Source organism: Giraffa tippelskirchi, chromosome 8 (genome assembly GCF_054371585.1).
Source record: "Giraffa tippelskirchi isolate mGirTip1 chromosome 8, T2T-mGirTip1v1.2.pri, whole genome shotgun sequence".
Lineage (NCBI taxonomy): Eukaryota > Metazoa > Chordata > Mammalia > Artiodactyla > Giraffidae > Giraffa > Giraffa tippelskirchi.
In genome coordinates this window covers 80,681,154-80,702,613 of record NC_137282.1, presented here as the reverse complement: position 1 = coordinate 80,702,613, position 21,460 = coordinate 80,681,154, and the positions used below count along the sequence as shown (strand labels likewise).

The window sequence follows — 21,460 nt, the reverse complement described above, 5'->3', positions numbered from 1 at the left end:
ACTCATTTCACCAAACAACTACTTCAAAACTACACACATTTTATCAGGACTCTATCACATGACATAATTAAAGTGAAGACTTAATTCCTAGTCCATGAATTTAAGTTTAGATTTCCAGTTATTATTCTGCTCCCTCTCCCTTATTTTGAGATCTACTATCAGTGCTTCAAGTACTGGATATGAAATAACATACAATAAACCTCACACGCATGAGAAACATAAGAATTCCCCTAGCTAGCTGGTAGCACTGAAATTTCTTTTGTGATTTGATTGGTGTTTTACAGATGGTGACCAATGGCAATTTTTGATGTCAGTTCAATTTTGGTCCTGTCTTGTATATGCTTCCTTACATTTGTTGTACTGTCACAAATGAAAAGACGAAAGAGCAAGTGAGTTCTACGCAATTCCAACTAGGTGATTCAGCTGTGGTTCAGCACTAGCCCATTGATTTTTGCCTGTGGTCTCATCTGTTGGAAAAGGTTTGCATAATTACATGCATAATACCACTTGGTGCTAGTGGTAAAGAACCCCCTGCCAATGCAGGAGACATAAAAGGTGTGGGTTCAATCCTTGGGTCAGGAAGATCCCCTGAAGGAAGCACGGCAACCTGCTCCAGTACTCTTGCCTGGAAAATCCCTTGGACAGAGGAGCCTGACAAGCTGCCGTCCATAGCATCACAAAGACTGAAGGGGCTTAGCATGCATGTATTATATGCATAATAGCGCTTGCTTAAATAAGTGTAACAGAGTTTCTGAAAGACTGCACAAGAAATTATTAACAGTGGTTGCTTGTGGGGAGGGGACTGAGTGGCTGGAGGACAGGGGTCACTGAGGCCCATTCTGCTCTTTTCTTCTGTACTTTGTGATGTTTGAACGAGACACATGTTTCACTTATTCAAAAAAATTAATTGAAAAGTATTTTTCAATAAAAATAAGTAAAAGCTGCCCTTTCTAATTAAAAAGTATACTCAAATATGATTAAATCTCAAAAAGAGAAAGTGTGGGTAGGATGTGACACCCATTTCATTCTGTAGAAATGCCAACTAGTGTTCTTTAAGTGTTGGGTCACCTCAAACAATTTGGCAGGTAGGATGTAGGTGAACAAGCAGGTCTTAAAAACACCAAGTTCTGCCTGCAGTCATGCAGTTGCTGTTGGCTGGTTATAAATATAGTGTACTGCTCATATGTGGCCCAGAATCACAGGTCTCTTACTATATAGCACAGGGAACTCTGCTCGATGTTATGTGGCAGTCTGGATAGCAGGGGAGCTTGGGGGAGAATGGATACATGTATATGTATGTCTGAGTCCCCTTGCTATTCTCCTGAAATGATTAGAACATTGTTAATCAGCTCTGCTCGAGTACAAAATAAAAAGTTTAAAAAAGAAAAGAATCACAGATCTCTGCTGTGAACGGAAGTAGGTGAAAATCCTTTTATGTCTCAGGTGCTCTGACTCTGGGCCCACACAGAGCCCAACATTAAGATGTCTCTCTTATTTTTCCCTAATTGTTCACCCACTCCTGAAGATGAGAAGGGTATAAGGGAAATGTTCCCTCTACCAAGCCTTTTATTCTCCATACAGATCTTTCTATGAGACAAGGTATAGATAACCACATAAGACTTTGGGTTCCATTTGTCTGGTCAAGTTTTGTAAACAGGTCACATACATTTATTTCTCAGTCCATTTTAAAACTGTTTAAATGGAAAGTCATTTGGGGCTTTCTCTCAACAGGTGATTAAAGAAGAAAATCTACAACAAAATAGCCAAGAAGTTGGCACCTATATGTTGCTGAAGTTGGCTAAGCTGCGGGATGAATTTGAAATTGTTGGAGATGTCCGAGGCAAAGGTCTCATGATAGGAATAGAAATGGTGAAGGATAAGGTAGGTGGTGATCTACTGGTCTCTCTGTAGCTTCTTGGGGCAGCAAGAGTTAAGGCAGGAAGCGTTGGCTACAAGCTGATTCATTCAGCGAGAGAGCAGGCAAGGACTGCAAGACTCAGTGAAGCTCATTAGAAATGAGTAGAGAGTGTTGCGGCTTCCCCAATGGCTCAGCAGTAAAGAATCCACCTGCCAATGCAGGAGACATGGGTTTGATCCCTGGGTTGGAAAGATCCCCTGGAGGAGAGCATGGAACCCACTCCAGTACTCTTGCCTGGAGAATCCCATGGACAGAGGAGCCTGGCGGGCTACAGCCTATGGGGTTGCAAAGAGTCAGACACGACTGAAACAGCTAAGGATGACAGAGAGCATTGAGTATAAAGAACCTGATAGCAGGTCATCGAGAGTTCTAGAGGAGTCAGGAAGAGAACTTGGAAAGGGAGCTGATAGTATCCTTGCCAGAGTAGGCAAAGAGCATCAGCAATGACTGAATATTTTGCATTAGAAATACAAAGAAGGGGAGAATTATTTGGGAAGGGACAGGCAGCCCAGAGAGGCAGTAGCAGGAAAAGGGGCCAGGAGAAGGTTGTGGTGATGGTTTGGGTGAAGATGTGAAAGATTTATAGGGTTTTGTATTTATTTATTTACAGGTTTTGTATTTAATCTCTCAAGTAACCGGGTGGAATGTGACTTTCTGATGACATACCCCACGGTGACCTCAAACTCAATATGATGACCACTGAATTTAGTATTTTCTCTTAAGCCCGTGATTCTTCCCAAGGTCACTGTTTCTGTTTCATATCTCCACTCTTCTCCCAATTCCCCAGCCTCAAAACCACAAAATAATCTGTGGCTCCTTCTCTCTCCTTATTTCTAATGTCAAGTCCTATTGATTCTTTCTTCACCATGTTTCTCAAATCCTTCCCATGGTTCCTCCTGCTGCCCCTAGGGTCCATGTCAGTAAGAAATTGTCCTAATCCTCCATAAAAGTAAAATCTAGATCCTCAGAGGAGAGTGACAGCAGGAGAATTCTGGCACGGGAAGGAATAGTCAGACCGATGCCTTCCGCCTAATTCTTATCCATGGGGGATGTCTTGCTATTTGCTCTCACCATACTATCCTAGTTTAGAAGGACTGATGCTCAGTTCTTTGAATATTCAGCCCCGACCATGGATATAAGACTTTTCCCTTAACACCACACAGCAGAGACAGTACAAGGCTGGAATGTTTAAATAAGATTTGAAAGCTATGGGAAGACAACAGGAAAATAAGAGTACTGTAATCTAAGAGCAGGCCCTCTGGCTCACAAGCTGTGACATCCTTATCTTCAGCTCGGGGCACTGTCAAGGGCTGTTTTAAGGTTCAGACAAGTCCATTCCAGTCCTCTCCCAACCCAGGAGCTCCCTCAAGGATATCTAGGCTCCTCCAAGCCCAGACTCCCCCGAGGAAAGCCCCATGAGAGAGGAGGCACTCCTCCCTTCCCCGCTAGTCCAACCCCGGTTATTGTGTTCTTCAAGGCATGTGAACAGAGATGTTCATCAGGACTCGGGTTGTCGTGGTAAAACATCATAATCCTCCCAAATGGCCACTGATACCGAACAATACTATGTGGCACAGAAATATATGTGACATGGGAAGATGTGCAGATTGTATTATGGAAAAAATAAGATAGGCTATAAAACAGTATACAGAGAATGAGCTCTTTTCCTCTTGTCTCTGCTCTTCAGTGGTTGTAAGCATGGGGTCTGAAGGAACTTCTCTATTGTCCCCTCAATGACAGTACATCCAAATACCGCTCAAACTTTCCCCCAGTCATGGAATACGGTACTCTCTTCTCTGTCTCTAGCTTTGGAAATCCTAGCCTTTTTCAAGATCTGACTCTTCCCCACACCTCCTCTTTAAAGCTTGCTTTTGCTTCTCCTGTCTAAAGGGGCTCCAGCCTTCAGAGAATCCCTCTTATACTCACTGTCTAAAGAGCTCCTTTGAAAGGATCTTTCAAATCATGTACTTGTTGACTTGATTTTCAAGTATCAGTATCTTTTTTTCCTATGTAAATTTTATGCTTTTGAGGCCAGGAAATACACAGATGGTGAGCACTTTACCAGTGTTTATTGATTGATTTCAGGCCCCTGCAACACTTCAGACCACTTTCATGTAATTGAAACAGTTCAGAACGTAGCTTTGATGCTGTATTGATGTATTGATGTATATGATGTATTGATGCTATACAATATAAGCCAGATTTAAAACTCCCATGTGCTATTGGTAAGGATGTGAACTGGATACAGCCCTTTGGACAGAAATTCATCTGTGTCTATTAAAATATTAAATGTATACATTTTGACCTAGCCATTCCACTTATAGAGATGTGTCCTACAGAAATATTCACAGATGTGTGTAAATATAAATAAGCGAGGATGTTTGCAATATTATTTATGATCATAAACAAAAATAGAAAACAACATATATGTCCAGCAATAGGAGATTAAACAAATTGCTCTACCAACAAGCAACAAAATACTAGGTAGTCTTTAAAAAGACTAGGTCCACGAGGGTGGGATGATTTGAGAGAATAACACTGAAACATGTATATTATCATATGTGAAATAGATCGCCAGTCCATGAGACATGAGACAGGGTACTCATGGCTGGTGCACTGGGATGAATCTGAGGGAAGGGATGAGGGGGGAGATGGGGGGCGGGTTCAGGGTGGGGAACACATGTACACCCATGGCCGATTCATGTTGATGTATGGCAAAAACCACTAGAATATTGTAAAGTAATTAGCCTCCAATTAAATTAAATTAATTAATTTTTTAAAAAATAAAATAAAAAGACTAGGTCCAGATACACTGACATGGAAAGATGTTCAGGATACATTGTAAATTGTTCAAAGCAAATGCAAAACATTATAAAGTGTGAATTATTTTTTAAATGTGCATTTAAATGTATTTGTATGCATAAAAAATTTGTCTTGTTCACACCAAATTACTAACAGGTGGTGTCCCTAGGAGTAGGATTTTAGGAGGAGAAACTTCCAATTTTTACTAAATGCATTTCCATACTGCTTTAAGGAGTTTTTCCCAATAACTATGAACTACTTTTATAATTGTTTAAATGAAAAGCTACCCTCTCAAAACAAGTTGAAAAACAAAAACAAAATAAACATGAAGCTACATTATACCCTCAAGAAGAGGCTAGTTACTAACATGCCTATTTGATTATGGGGCTGTTGGAACTTAGGTTCAAGGGTAGAGCCAAGTCAGGCTGTCCTGTGGCTTTGCCTTGTGTTAGATTTTTCGACTATGCTTTTCTCTGCAAATGCCTACAAGATGGTCAGTTAATCTTGGCAGTTGAGGCTAGGGAGTGATAAAAAAGGACAGAGGAACAGAGAGGGTGCTGGCTCAGACCAGAGTGAGACTAAAGTCCCTCCCCAGACCCTTGGTGGCCACCCAGACCCCACCAGCCCAGCTGCCCCTCAGGAACCCTTCCTGACCTCTGAACTCTCATCCCCTAAACCATAATCGACTTCTTTCTAGTTTTCACAGTTTGTGCTGTTCTGTGCTTAGTTGCTCAGTGTGTGTGACTCTTGGTGATCCCATGGACTGTAGCCCACCAAGCTCCTCTGGATTCTCCAGGCAAGAATACCGGAGTGGGTTGCCATGCCCTCCTCAGGGGATCTTCCCAAGCCAGGGATTGAACCCAGGTCTCTCACATTGCAAGTGGATTCTTTACCAGCTGAGCTACCCAGGAAGCTTTTTCACCGTTTAGCCCTAAATTATATTGCCGTGTTTTAGTCTTCCCTTATGAGAGCCTCAGGGACAAGCAGGATAACAGATCAATGAGGCAATCCTAGTCTTTTACCCCATCATGGGTCCTCTTCTTGTCTGAACATTTGAATAATATTTTCCTTGTCTTAAAGCTTCACAACAGACGGAGAATACAGACCTCTCTGGGAGGTACCGTGTGAGTCTGTGCTCAAGCCACTGACACCTAACCAGGAAAGGATTCAGGGTGGATGGGGCAAGTGGATGGATACCCAAGCCTAGGGGAAGGCAGATGGGAAGCCTAGAGCAGCAAAATGAAGCTGGGAGCACGGGAGGGAGCCCTCCTCCACCTCACAGGGATCGCAGGGGCGGCCCATGCGCCAGGATCCTGCCCAAATGCCTTGGAAGCCAGAGAGCCAGACCCAGTGCTGACGCTCTCAGGGCTGTGCCACAGAATAGAGGCCAGTGGAGGTGACAGTGCTCAACGCTCACAACAGAGGGATCACAGCCCAGCATCTGAAGAGCATTTACAAACACAGATGCCTAAGCCCTGCTCTACAGGCTTCCCAGGTGGCTCAGTGGTAAAGAATCCACCTGCCAATGCAGGTTCAATCCCTGAGTCAGGGAGAGCCCCTGGAGAAGGAAATACCAACCCACTCCAGTATTCTTGCCTGGAGAATCCCCACGGACGGAGGAGCCTGGTGGGCTACAGTCCATGGGGTCACAAGAGTCAGACATGACTGAGCGACTAAACACACAGCACATGATGTTAAGATGGGATCGTGGTAAAGTGCTAGTGGTAAAGAACCCGCCTCCCAGTGCAGAAGACATTAAGAGATGTAGAGTCGATCCCTGGCTTGGGAAGATTCCCCTGGAGGAGGGTATGGCAACCCATTCCAGTATTCTTGCCTGGGAAATCTCATGGACAGAAGAGCCAGGTGGGTTACAGTCCACGGGTTAGCAAAAGAGCTGGACACGACTTAACGACTAAACAAAGCCCTGCCCCAGATAATCAATAGGCCTGGCCTGAGGCCTAAATGTCTGTAGTTCAAAATGGCTTCCAGATAATGCAGATGCACAGCCAGACTTGACTATAGAGGGAGCGTTGGTATTCATCGACACAGAAGTCCCCAGTCCAATGTCATCAGACCGGAGCTGGCAAGCCTGGGCCCACAAGTAGTCACCACCTTCAGATGCCATGTGACCTGAAACAACCTCTGGGTCTCCAGAGAGCTTACCTCGCCTGACCCTGGAGTCTTGGGTGAAAAAGAGCAAATTCCACAAGGGGGGAAGAGGAGGACACGGGGCCCCACAGGCGCTGCCCAGGCTGTGCTGTGGCTCGGGGAGACCTTGGGCTGTTCGTGCCCTTGTGCAACTTCGGAGCCATTTCCTGGACTCTGAAACAAACTTTTTACAGGGACAAAACCAAGTGAAGAGTTGAGGACAATTTCCACACAAATAAAACAGGCTCTAAATACGGCTATTACAGAATCAGCCTCCTGGGGTAAACACCTGCAGTGCCAAGATTCACTGGCGATCTGCATTCAACTTCACCTTGTCTTTGGGAATCTGGGATGAATTGGGATAAAAAACAAATATTTTTAATAACGCTGCCCCCCAAAATAAATCCGATCCAGAAATTAACAGCTTTGTTCAATTACAGGGGGAGAGAGATTGAGAAAGAGAGTAGAGCATTGATTGCTTGAGTTGCTTTTAATTTCTCTTAGAAATAATGTCTTTAATTGTTCAAACGTCAAACATAAAACATTTTTTAAATGTATTTACAGGTGAGCCACCAGCCTCTTCCCCGTGAAGAAGTAAATGAAATCCACCACGACTGCAAATGCATGGGGCTTCTGATTGGCAGAGGCGGCCTTTTCTCTCAGGTAAGAAAAAGGCTGGTCTTTACCTGTCAGTTTAGGTAGGCATCTCCTAATGTCCCAATGCTGGTCCCTTTCTTTCACGCCTGTGAGAGGGGTACCCAGTTCCACTTCATCTAGGCTTTATTGCTCTGTGCTATGCTTAGTCACTCAGTCGTGTCTGACTCTTTGTGACCCCATGGACTGTAGACCACCAGGCTCCTCTGTCCATGGAATTCTCCAGGCAAAAATACTGGAGTGGATTGCCACGCGCTCCTCCAAGGGATCTTCCCAAGCCAGGGATTGAACCCAGGTCTCCACGGCCGGCAGATTCTTTACCACCTGAGCCACCAGGGAAGCCCAGCCTTTACAGCTCAGATGTTTTCAAAAGAAAGAGACAATGATGCCTTTAGGCCACTAGAGGGCGCCATGCTAAATGGTTTGGTTCCCACGGTTCTGCAGGGAATGGACACAGAGGACAGTCTAAGCTGGCAGAAACGGACTGCACTGACAAACCAGAGGACTTACAGGATGCGTGATAATAGTGTCATAACGGTCATGCATAAATAGCTTGTCTCATGTATGAATTAGTTCTAACCTCTGTAAGAGCAACCCTAGTCGTTTTGAACTCAGTGCTGGACTGTAACCCTGTGAATCCCAAGTCTACCAAGCTATAGTGGCCGCTGGGGCCAGGAGCAATGTCACAGTGCTGGCAGACCCAGGTGACCCTGCGGAGGAGGTGGGGGACCACCCTGGCTGGGTCCCTGAGGAAGAACTCAAAAGCAGCCACTCCCAGTGCCCTTCACCTTCAGGCCGGGAAAGGCAGAGACCAAGCTCTTCCTGCCCCAAACTCCTGGAAAAGCCAAGCACAGCCCTGCAGTCCGGACCCTGGTGTGGCCCTGCCATGGGCAGGGGCTGCTGCTGCTGTAAAGTGAGCTGCCCACTCCATCTCTCACGTCCCAGGACCCTCTCCAGGAATTAGCTCCAGGACAGAGTTTTAAGATTTAGGGTCATGCCTGTTCCTCCCCTAAGTTGTCCTTGGACTTGGCCTCTTTCTTTCCCATTTCAAACATGGGTCATCCTTCCTAGTTTCTCTGCTCCATTGCTGCGCCTCAGTCTATTTCAGCAAGCACTCTTGACTGGTGCTTCTCAGAGAAAATGGAAGCTATTAGGCAAGGTCCCTGTAGACACTCCTCTGTCTGGGAGCCATTTCCCACCTCCTTTCCTAAAGGTTAGGGAGAACGAGTCATCTCTCCTGTTCAGATCTGGATTTGCCACCTGTGCTCTGGACCCTCCTCACTCCCTCCACTTAAGGAAACAGGTCTGAGTCCTCTTGTTTCTGCAGCTTTTCCTCAGCTTCCCATCAGCCTGTAAACAAAGAGACTGAAAGCTCTCCCAGCCCAAACCAAACCATAGCAAACAAAACCAGAGGAGCACTTTTGCTGGGAAATGCTGAGTTTTGTCTAGTCCTGGTCCCAGATATTTTTCCATGTGAATCAGACAGACCAAGTTAATGATTCAAAATCCCAAGATGGGCTACTTATGAAGATAGGAAACAATTCATTGTTCACTCGCTTAGTTATTCCTTCGTTACCTGGCACATACGTAAATGCTAAGGAGCCACTGGTAGGCTGGATACGAAAGCTACAATGAAAAATAAGATCTATCCTTCCCTCCATGGAGCTGGTAGAGGAGAAAGACATAAACAGAAAATTATAATACAATATAGTAAGCTTGCCAATAACCATAAAAAGGGATAGTATAGGAGGAAAGAGAAGGGATTCCTGGGTCAGCTTTTCTGGCTAGGCTGAGCCTTAAACAACGATAAACTCTCAAAGCACACATAGAAAAAACATGGCAGTGTGTGAAGAGCTACACACACATACCATGGGGCTGGAGCAGGAGACTGGAGGCTGTGAGTGGTAAAGATGAGAAGCCTTACTACTTTTCAGACACTGTTTGAAAACACTTTGCATACATTGATTCATTGAATCCTCTCAACACACCTATGAAATAAGTATTATTATCCTTATTTTACAGATGAAGAAAAGAAGGCACAGAGAGGTTAAGTAAGTTGCACAGCTAGGAAGTTGCCCAAGTCATACGGGATTCATTCATTCTCAGGCAGCCTGATTTCTGAATCTGTCCTCTGAGGAAGGTAAAGCTGAGGGGACATGGCTGGAGACAGGGAGTGCAGGTGGGGACTGATGATTTTGTTTGATCTTGAACAGCAGCAGTAGCAATAGAGGAGAAACCGAGAGAGCAGTAGGGCAGTGAAATGCACAGGGCTTGGGTATGAAGGGGATGGTCAAGGATGACTCCTTTGTGTCTAACTTGGTTTAGGGAGTGTGCGGATGAGTGCAGCTTCGGACTTGTTCCCTTTCCTGCTTAGACAAGTCTGTAGATCACAGGAAAAAAAATCAAGGTGAGGATCACAATTTGGAGGTCATCAGCATAGAAGGAGAGAGTGGAGGAGATCTCCTGGGAAGGGAGTCTGGATGTGAAATGCAGAGAGATAAGGAGAAACACCTGGGTCATGTCAGCATTTACAGGGCAGGTGGAATAAGAGGTACCCAGAGGGAGACAAAACACTGGCAGAAAGGGTCTTCCCTGATGGTCCAGTGCTGACTCCTCGCTCTCAGTGCAGGGGACCCGCGTTTGATCCTTGGTCAGGGAACTAGATGCCACAACTAAGGCCTGGCACAACCAAAGAAATAAATATTTAAAAAACAACAACAACAACAGGCAGAGAGCTGTGAGGAGAGTGAGAAGTCACAGAAGCAAGAGCGGGGAGGTCTGGGAAGGGGAAGGGGTTGGAATGCTAAATGCTGATGAGAAGACCAGAAAGGATAAGGGCTGGAATGTGCTCATTGGATTCTGCACTCAGCAAGTGACTAGTAGCTTTAGTCAGACTGGAGTCAGAAGGCTGGTGGGACAGAAACCAGACTGCACTGGGTTGAGATGTGGATAGAGGGAAGGCAGGGTGAAAGATAATGGCCAATAACATCAACCAGACTTTTTATTTATTAAGTACAAAAAAAGGAAGGATAACATTTGTATGGTAGCTAGAAGGGACCAGGAAGGTCAACGTATTTTTATTTTTATCCAGTACTCATGCCTGGCCCTTTCATGGGTCACTGCCTTGTCATGGCAAAGGCCTTGTGAACTCAATGAAGCTATGCGTCATGCCGTCCAAGGCCACCCAAGACAGACGAGTCATAGCAGAGAGTTCTGACAAAATGTGATCCACTGGAGGAGAGAATGGCAAATCACCCCAGTGTACTTGCTGTGAGAACCTCATGAACTACATAAAAGGCAAAAAGATATGACACCAAAAGATAAGTCCCCCAGGTTTGACATTGTCCAATATGCTACTGGGGAAGAGTAAAGGTTCAGTGTTATGCGAACCAAGTCACTCTTAAGGGAGATCAACCCTGAATATTCATTGGAAGGACTGATGCTGGAGCTGAAGCTCCAGTATTTTGGTCATCTGATGTGAACAGATGACTCATTGGAAAAATCCCTGTTGTTGGGAAGGAGAAGAGCATCAGAGGATGAGATGGCTGGACGGCATCGCTGATGCAATGAACATGAACTTCAGCAGACTCCCCGAGATGGTGACGGACATGGAGGCCTGGCGTGCTGCAGTCCATGGGGTTGCAAACAGTCGGACACAACTGGGCGAATGAACAACAATAACAACAACTCTTGCCTGGAGAATCCCATGGATGGGGGAGCCTGGCAGTCCGTAGGGTTGCAAAGAGTCAGACACGACTGAGGAGACTTGGCATGCATGCATGCATGTGTGGCTTAGATTCGATTTACAAGAGCTTTAAGGCTGCTTATTTATAGGCTGAGGGGAAGTTGAGGAGGAGGTAAAGATGCAAGTGAATGCAGAGATGTTACCTGGAGGGGAGGTGAATGGCATTTCATAGGCCAAAGGCACAGGTGGAAAATTTGGAGTCGAATACTAGAGACAGCTCATTCTCTGAGCCTTCAGGCAAGAATATAAGAAGGCATGTCAGTTCAGTTCAGTTCAGTTGCTCAGTCGTGTCCGACTCTTTGCAATGCCATGAATCGCAGCACGCCAGGCTCCCTGTCCATCACCAACTCCCTGAGTCCACCCAAACCCATGTCCATTGAGTCGATGATGCCATCTAGCCATCTTATCCTCTGCCGTCCCCGTCTCCTCCTGCCCTCAATATTTCCCAGTATCAGGGTCTTTTCCAGTGAGTCAGCTCTTCACATCAGGTGGCCAAAGTATTGGAGTTTCAGCTTCAACATCAGTCCTTCCAGTGAACACCCAGGACTGATCTCCTTTAGGATGGGCTGGTTGGATCTCCTTGCAGTCCAAGGGACTCTCAAGAGTCTTCCCCAACACCACAGTTCAAAAGCATCAATTCTTTGGCACTCAGCTTCCTTTATAGTCCAACTCTCACATCCATACATGACCACTGGAAAAACCATAGCCTTGACTAGACGGACCTTTGTTGGCAAAGTAATGTCTCTGCTTTTTAATATGCTATCTAGGTTTGTGGGAGTGAGCAAACTTACAGAGTGTTCTTGCTTGACACCTCTGAGAAGCATGAGGCAGGATGGTCTATGAAACAGAGTGAGGAGTGCAGGAGCTGAGCCAGGAATGATAGTGGACGTGAACATTTAGGGCAGCAGAAGCAGCTGGACTCTGCTTTACTGGGTGTCAGTCCACCAGCGGTTTGAGTTTCTTTACCGCTTCTCAGCTGTCTATTGGAGCAGAGTTCTGTGATAGCTCTGATCGGGGCTGGGACTTTGCTGTGTGGTGACAGCAGCAGAAGGGCAGAAAGGGGCAGGTGAGAGAGTGGTTCATATCCTCAACCTTGTGCTCCAAGCTGGGTAGGAAGGGGAGGCAGAGATCTAAGTGGAATAACAGATCCACGGATCGTGGAGGCATGAGGAGACTGCTGAAGTTTCCATGAGAAAGGTAGAGGCAGCAGGAATCAGAAATTGAAGAATTCCAGGTGAAGATGAGGCTAGTGGGGCTGGCCTGGGATGTGCAGGAATGCGAAGGAGGATCGTAGATGAAGTTCTGGAAGATGTGGCGATCAAGAAACTGAGAAATGGGACTTGCTGGTGGTCCAGTGGTTAAGACTCCATGCTCCTAATGCAGGGGGCCCAGGTTCAATTCCTGGTCAAGGAACTAGATCCCATATGCTGCAACTAAGACCCAGCACAGCCAAATAAGTAAAATTAAAAAAAAAAAGAAATGGAGATGCTAGTTTGTTGGGTTGTACACAGGGACACAGAAGTCAACCTCGATGGTGGCAGAATTGGAGGGTGGATAAAGGCCTAAGACCTCAGTGGAGGTGGTGCAAGGACCAAGAGGTCAGCAGATGACAAAAATGAAAGGAGGCAGAGAAGATGGTACCAGAATTGTTGCGACTAGAGGGTGAACGGCCTAGATGCAGCACTGGGTCAGGAGGAGACCAACTCTTGAGGGAAATACGAGGAATGTTATGAAAGCAAAATGCTGGATTCTCAGTCTAGTGCATTTCCTTGAAATCACAGTTTGTTCTGTGATGACCCTTTGCTCTATTTTTCCTTTGTCTCCTCAGACTTTCCGCATTGCGCCCTCAATGTGCATCACTAAACCAGAAGTTGATTTTGCGGTGGAAGTGTTTCGCTCTGCCTTAATTCAACACATGGAGAGAAGAGCTAAATAAAATTTTTAAGAATAAAAACACCACAAGCCTCAAGAACTCCCCACTTATGTTCAAGAGTTAATTTGAGAAATTCCAAAACCACTGGTCTTGGTTGTCAATGGTTGACTGCCTACCAGCCATGTTTGTTAGCAGAGTCCCTATTATCCCTATTACCTTGAGAAAGCCATCCTTCAGGAAAGGATCTGACTCCCTAGCTCAGAGAATCAATCCTAATTAATCTGGGTTAGTTGTGGTAACTTGACTCTGCTCTGTGGTGAATGTTTATACCTGATATATGACATGATTCCTCCAGGAAAATCTTCTGGTGGAGGTGCCCTCAGGGAAATAGTTCTTCATCCTCTGCTCTTCATCTTCGGAAGAGATGCCTTCTTCTTGCACCAAAGCATCAGATGTCAGGGTAGGATGGCTCCAACCACAACGGCCACTTTGAAGCCTTGAGGACAAAGCTTATTTGCCGAGTTTGGAAGGTAGAGAGAAGCTGAGTTCTTAGTGATGTCAATAGGCCACTGACTCACCCTGTCCTGGAGCCACCTTACCTTCGGGCTTCTTATTATATGAGAAAATAAATTCAATAGATTACACAAGTCTTTTTAATTTTTCTCTTATTACAATCATAAGCATCCTGAGAAATGAGGCAGAAAATACCCCACGTAGATAACTGTCCTGTCCTTTGACTCCCTTAAAATGTCGATCAGAGTCTTCTTTGTCTCTGCTGCCATCATCTTACCCTGGACTAAATTCTCACTACTCCTATTTTTTTTAATACTATGTCTGAAATTATTTATAACAATACTCGTAGCAGTCTACACATATTTTTATACATTCTTTTTTTAATATTCATTTCCATTGTGGTTGATCACAGGATATTGAATATAGACAGTTCCCTGTGCTATACAATAGGACTTTGTTGTTTATCCATTCTAAATGTAATAGTTTGCATCTACCAACCCCCAAACTCCTAGTCCATCCCTCTCCCTCCCTGGCTCCCCTTTGGCAACCACAAGTCTGTTCTCTATGTGTCTGTGAGTCTGCTTTCATTTTGTAGATTCCTATTAAAACAGTCTCCAAGAAGTTCCCAAACTTTATCATCATTAAAATGCACGTTCATAGCACTACTTTTCCATACATGTGCACCACTTGTCTTAAAATTGACTTAATTTTAAGTCAATCAGGCTTCCCTGATGGCTCAGTGGTAAAGAATCCGCCTGCCAGTGCTGGAGACACTGTTCGAAGATCCCACATGCTGTGGAGCAACTGAGCCCATGTGCCACAACTATTCAGCCTGTGCTCTAGAGCCTGGGAGCCACTACTGCTGAAGCCCAAGCACCCTAGAGCCTGTGCTCCGCAACAAGAGCAGCCACCACGATGAGAAGCCCGTGCACTGCAGCCAGAGAGTAGCTTCTGCTTGTCGCAACTGGAGAAAAGCCTGTGCAGCGATGAAGACCCAGGACAGCCAAAAATAAATAAGTTTTGTAAATTATTTTTTAAAATAGATACTGGCCAGCCGAGACCCTCTCCTTAACACAATCAGAAGAAGGTCCATAAAACTGAACGGGAAGGCACTTTCTCAGCCTGTCATCCAATGTTTGCTTGAGCTGTGCCCCAGTTTGAAGCGCTGTCCTAAAGGTCTACCCCTGAAGTGTTTGTTCCACTGAGACAGGCTACACCCCACTGCCGGGTTTGTCTCCCTCAGGCATTGACTTAAAAATGGGCTTCCCTTGCACAAAACTTTCCAGTGGCTCCGCACATTCCTTTAGATAAGACTAAAACCCCTGTAACACAGAGCTCAATGCCTTCTCATAGCCAGTACCCAAACAGAGCAAACACTTTAGAAAGGCTCTGTTTGGGCACAGTAGAAAGATGATTGCATTATGGGCCAAATAACCTGAATTCTAAACTCACTTCTCCCATGAATTGGCTATAGATGACATTGGCAAAGACTTCTCACCTCTTTTTGACCTCCGTTTCCCAGGCGTATCAGTACTTGCCCTTTCTGCTTTCTAAGTTGTCCTGGGAATCAAGTAAGCTAACAGATGTAAAAGTGCTTGCAAACTAATGAACCAAGCAACTAGCAATTTCTTCCTCCAAGCTACATTTCCTTTCTTTCCTTCACAATAAAATCTCCTAAGAGCATTTTCTCTTGCTCCAGTGTACTTCCTTGCCTCCTGTCATGCCTCAGCAACTAGGACCTCATTCTGGCCTCTCGTTTTGGGGCAGCTGCTTTCTCTAAAGGCCACTAGTGACTTCCGTATGGCCCAAATCTACTTACAGCCAAAATGTTTCCTTTGAATGTTCTTTCTAAACAACTGCTGCTTCTTGAACTGATTTCCTTAGATTCTGCATTGTGGTCCTTCTATCTCAGATGCCACCTTCTCAGTCTCCCTGGCAACTTCTCCACTACAGGGTTCTGTCCTGGGCCATCTCTTCCGTGGTAGACTCTCTCCCTATCAGCAACCTCATCTACTTGGGAAATTTCCCCTAACTTGACTATACTGATGACTTGCAAATATTCATCCTATAGACGCAACCTATTTGAAAGTGAAAGTGAAAGTCATGGACTGTAGCCTGCCGGCTCCTCTTTCCATGGAATTCTCCATGGAAGAATATTAGAATGGGTAGCCCTTTCCTTCTCCAGAGGATCTTCCCAGCCCAGGGATCCAACTGGTGTCTCCTGCATTGCAGGTAGATTGTTTACCAGCTGAGCCTCAATTCCAAGATTTTAACTGTCTAGACACCTTCATTTGGATGTCACCAGGACACTTCAAATTCAATATTTCTAATATAAAACACACTTAATTTCTCTCCTACAATGAATTTCTTCTTGATTAATGAAACTTTTGTCTCTGACGGATCATTTAGGGCATTATTTTTATCCCAGTTATCTTTTTGCCTTTCACATTGAGACAAGGTGTGACCTGGGACCCTTTGCAGCAGTGCTGCAATGCTTGCACCTGGACACACCTCTCCTCGAGCAACAAAATACAAAGAAATTATATGGCACTAAAAATAACTGCCTGCTTGCACAGTTGGGGCAAATTCTGGACAAAAGATAGAAAGCCACCAAAAAGCCCAAATGCCACTTTTGAAGAGCCTGGAGCAAAAGCCGTCTACTGTGAATGCCCCCTGTACAGAATACCACCTAATGGGTGGGCAGACCACCTAAACCACCCCTAGACACACTACTACCCTTACCCCATATAAGGAATAATCTCACCCTCACCTCAGGGAGCAAGCTAGCAAGGACTGTTTGTTCTCTCATTCCCCTCTGCTGCAGCAGGGGCCCCATTAAAGTCTTGCCTGAATTTCTTGTCTGGCCTCTGATCAATTTCTATTGATTAAGGAGGCCAAGAATCTTCCTTGGTAACAATATAATAACTCTCATAAATACTTCTTCAATGTAAGTTTTCCAATATGGCCCATTTATACCAAAACTGCCTTAACTTGGGTCATCATCCTCTCTTCTGAATGATTTCAGCTACCTCCTAACTAATATTCTGGACTCCTTCCCAACCTATTGTCTACCTTGATTCAAAGTCAGTTAATTAAAGGATAAATATGATTGCATCTCTCATCTTATGAAGGCTTTGAGGGCTCCTTATTGCCCATGGAACAAAGTCCAAATTCCAACTATTATGGCATTCAAGAGCCTTCACAGTTTGTCCCCTAAGTTTTCAAGCTCCCTTTTTTCTTTCCATGTCATGCATATCGTTTCTTTGCATCTATAGTTTACTCTACTTGGAACATTCTTCTGCTCTTCTTTGTCAGTGAAAATTAAGGGATTGGGGAGATTGCACAAGAAAGATAACACTTCCTTCTGTGTTCTTCTTCAAAGCCTTCCCATTTCTGATATTTCTTTTCTTTCCAGATAAGAAAAAGGGGAAAACATTGAAAATAATGTTTACATAAATCATTTAGAAATTTAATAAAATATGAAGAGGAAAAAATAAAACACATTTAAAACAAAATACAAATTAAAAAAAAAAAATTTCATGCTTAGGCCAATATCCCTGCCATGCAGGACACCCTGTCTTGGAAGAAGGGGCCTGAGGGATTTAATTCATGGAACATATTCCTTGTGGCTTCCTGAATCCCACAGGATCTTATGTATATCTAGGAGTACACCTTGATAGTCTCCCACGTCCTGGAGTCCTTGTAGAGTAAAAGCAGAAATGGAATTCTAAACCGTAGCCTGGTCCTAGGCCTCATTTATTGACTATGAAATCTGCATGAGTCTATCCAAGTGCTTTGGTCAGGATAAACTGCTCCTCTTTCTTGAAGAGCATTTGGTGATTAAGATGTGTGGGCCATCAGAGGCACTGAGCAGGAAGGGCAAGCATTGTGTCCTTAGAGCAAGTATTCATTTCTTTCACTGGTTTATACACATGATGGATTCCTAATTCTTTCCATCTGGAGCCATGGGTAGGAGTTTAGCACCATCATTTCTTGCCCTTCCATTTTCTGCTCTACCCACAGGAGGTGGGATGTAAGCCAGCTTACATAAGGCAAGAAATCCACATGCTTGCCAACTCTTTTCTATTTCCTTTCTTATTGAAACTGCCTAAAATGAAGGTAATGAACACTCAGCTGAAGTAAACTTTTTTCCTCCACGAGGAACATACTGACAGTTAATCATGTGATGAGAATATAATATTAAAATGTTGGCAGCTGTTTAAAACCCTTGAAATGACGATCCACTCAGGAGGGAGTAATTAAAAAAAAACCATGAAGCTTTGGTTATACCATTAATAATAATAATTTTAAAGAGATGTAAAATAAGATTGATAAACTAGTAATACAGCAATAAACTATGGTCTTCTTTGTGTTTTAATGCTCCATCTTTTACATCAATGTAGTTTTAACTTTCTAGTAATTCAAAATAACCTCCTAAGGTGTCTGTAATCTATGGGAGGACTTGATTCTTCTTCCACCTTTAGATCCCACTTAACTCATCAGCATTGGCCACTTCATCACCACTTCATGCCAGAGCATCACGGTCATGTTTCGAAAGTAGGTTTGAAGTTTCCGGGCCCTATAGCAGCACATTGCTATGGTTAATTTAAAGCTGAAGCCGCATTTCCAACTAAGGGACAAACAGTAAACGTGGCACAGCTTTGTCCATTAAAACCAGGCATAGTCGTAGAACACAACACCACAAATTATCTCAGCAAAAACGAAAGGGCCACCTAACTCACTCAGTAAGAGTGAAGACACAGAACCAAAGGCTCAGTTATGCCTACCCCTTTGGGTTTAGTTCAGACAAAGGTATGCCAATCTGGTCTGACTGGTGACAGATGTAAGGAGTGTTGGCAGAACTGGCCACGTGGTGCTAGTAATCCAGGATGGAGAACATAGAGATGCCAAGAATATGATTTCATCAAGAACCAGTTGGAGAGGGTCCTTGCAGACAGCAAGCAATGAAAACACAAACTCTGAATTATATGAGACAAAATGACGTGACAGAGGGAGACTGCACAAGTTCTCCATGTGCTTTGTCTTGGGCAAATTAACCTCTCTGAGCTGACGTTTCCTTGGGTCCAAAAAAAGATGATAGTATAGTATAGGCACATGGGGCCTTTGGGAGGATTTAAATAAGCAGATACACTGGCAGCTGCTCAATGAATATTCACTCTTTCCTTAGTGTCCCTTTCCTTTTGACACAGAACTTGCTTAGTTGCACTTGGCTTTCACCATCTGAGAAAGATGTCAATGCCTGTGGAGACATCTTACCTCTTAACCAGACTCTAAACTCCTGGCAGGGTGACCTTGTCTTCTCCATCCTCATATACATCAGGCCTAACGCAGTGCCCCTCACAGAAAGGCACAAACTAACACCTGAGGGTGCTGTGTGCATTTTATCAACAGACGCTACAGTTACCAACAGCTTAAGGCTGCAATTAGCTTATCTGAAAAAAACATTTAGCCATCTGATAGGGGCTTGTATGTGTGTATTCAGAAATATAAATTATATTTATTAATAAATCATAATATTTTGAAATGTACATATGAATAGGAACAAATAATATATAAAGAAATCTCTATTTAGAAATACATATATCTAATATATATATATACACACACACTTAGATCTTGGTAATAAAGCACCAGAGGTAACTTTAGAAAGAAAAGAAAGCCTCTCTTGGATGAATTGTGAGGCTGTACTATCCACAGCCTTCCCTGGTGGCTCAAATGGTGAAGAATCTGCCCGCAACGTTGGAGACTTATGTTTGATCCCTGGGTCAGGAAGATCCCCTGAAGAAGGGACTGGCTACCCACTCCAGTATTCTTACCTGGAAAATCCCATGGACAGAGGAACCTGGTGGGCTATAGTCCATGACTGAAGTGACTGCACACAGTATCCTCAGGAGGAATCTAGAGGGTTCTTGGGCATTCATTTTCCAAGGGGACTGCAATTCTCTGCACCCTCCTTAGGCCCCTAGTTCACACCCCCTGCCCTTCTCCTTCTCAGTAAGTGATGGTCCTTTATCAGAAAAACACTGAAATTATCCAGCAAGAATTCTGATTTCATCACTCTCCTGCTTAATACCTACAGTCTAATGTCCTCCCACTAGTCTGTCTCTGGCTGGCGTCCAGGCCTGGTGGCCCTGCACCTTTCCCTGACTTCTGCGTGCCTGTCGCCCCCGCCCCCCCCACAAAGCCCCTGATCCCAGGGCTGCTTCTCCATGCTCTCTCTGCTGGAAGCCCCCAGGCTTGTTCACCAGCTACCTCTTCCTCATCGTTCACAGAGCCAATCATCACATTCACAGTCAGGCTATTTTACATAAAACCTACACCTCAGCACACATCTATTCTTCAGGATCCTGTAGCTTGAATTGTTCTTTCTCCTCTGAATTTTCAACTTCTACATCCTTTTTTCTTCTTCCTCTCAGCCTACAATCATACCTCTCTCTCCATTAAAAAAAAAAAAAAAAGTCTTTCAAATGTAGATCTTTTTCCTTAACAAGCTGCTAAGAAAAAATCCTGGGGCCCTGCTACATCACTCCCTCACTGCCCCTCTCAGTACCCCACAAGCTGGCTTCTGAGAAACTATTCTTGCAAGTGACCTACAACCCCTGTGATGGTGAATTTTATGTGGCAACTTGACTGAGCCACTTGGTGCCTAGATAACTTATGAAATGTTATTTCTGGACATGTCTGTGACGGGGTCCCTGGAAAAGATGGGCATTTGGATTGATGGGTTGAGTAAAGCAGATGGCCTGCCCACGGTGGGTGGGCGTCACACAGTGTGTTGAAGACTTGAACAAAAAGGTGGGAAAAGATTGGATTTTCCCTCTCTGCCTGACCACTTGTGCTGGGCCATCCATCTCCTCTGTCCTCAGCACACCTGGTTCTCAGGCCTTCAGACCCCAACGGAAATCTATGCCATCAGCCCCTGAGGCTCTCAGGCCTTCAAACTATACCAGCCTGCAGACGATAGACCAGGGAACTTCTCAGTCTCCATAATCACATGCTGCTGATGCTGCTGTTAAGTAGCTTCAGTCGTGTCCAACTCTGTGCAACCCCTTAGACGGCACCCCACCAGGCTCCGCTGTCCCTGGGATTCTCCAGGCAAGAACACTGGAATGGGTTGCCATTTCCTTCTCCAGTGCATGAAAGGGAAAAGTGAAAGTGAAGTTGCTCAGTCATGTCTGACTCTTAGCGACCCCAGGGACTGTAGCCTACCAGGCTCCTCTGTCCATGGGATTTTCCAGGCAAGAGTACTGGAGTGGGGTGCCATTGCCTTCTCCACCATAATCACATGAGCCAATATCTTATAATAAATCTAAATTTGGATAACATATGGATATATAGATATATAGCTATATTTCTTTTTAACTACACAGCTGTGTACATTATTATACACTTTATGTACACTATACACTTTATACACATATGCATATCATTATATACATAGCTATGTATGTATGTGTATAAATATAACTCCTATTGATTCTGTTTCTCTGAAAAGCCCTGACCAATATGACCTTCTAACTGCCAAATTCAGCCCTCACCTCACTTAGAATCTCTGTGGCAGCTGAGATTATTGGCATCTTCTCCTATTTTTTTAATGGTTCCATGACCTTCCAATCTCATATTATCTCTCTGGGTATCCCAGGTGGCACTAGTTGTAAAGAACCCAGCTGCCAATGCAGGAGACATAAGAGATATGGGTTCGATTCCTGGGCTGGGAAGATTCCCTGGAGGAGGGCATGGCAACCCACTCAAATATTCTTGCCTGGACAATCCCATGGACGGAGGA

The 21,460-nt window shown here is 44.5% G+C and overlaps 1 protein-coding gene across 4 annotated transcripts in view; it reads left to right on the top strand.

The window, feature by feature from the left end:
* Positions 1–13,203, top strand: part of AGXT2 (alanine--glyoxylate aminotransferase 2) — a 41,851-nt gene extending 28,648 nt beyond the window's left edge. For all 4 annotated transcript variants that reach the window (XM_081520508.1, XM_081520506.1, XM_081520509.1 and 1 more), the window contains 3 exons: positions 1,732–1,881; positions 7,433–7,531; positions 13,096–13,203. In XM_081520508.1, coding sequence (XP_081376634.1) covers positions 1,732–1,881; positions 7,433–7,531; positions 13,096–13,203 — 357 coding nt within the window. The remainder of the gene's footprint in view (positions 1–1,731; positions 1,882–7,432; positions 7,532–13,095) is intronic.
* Positions 13,204–21,460: the final 8,257 nt, after the last annotated feature.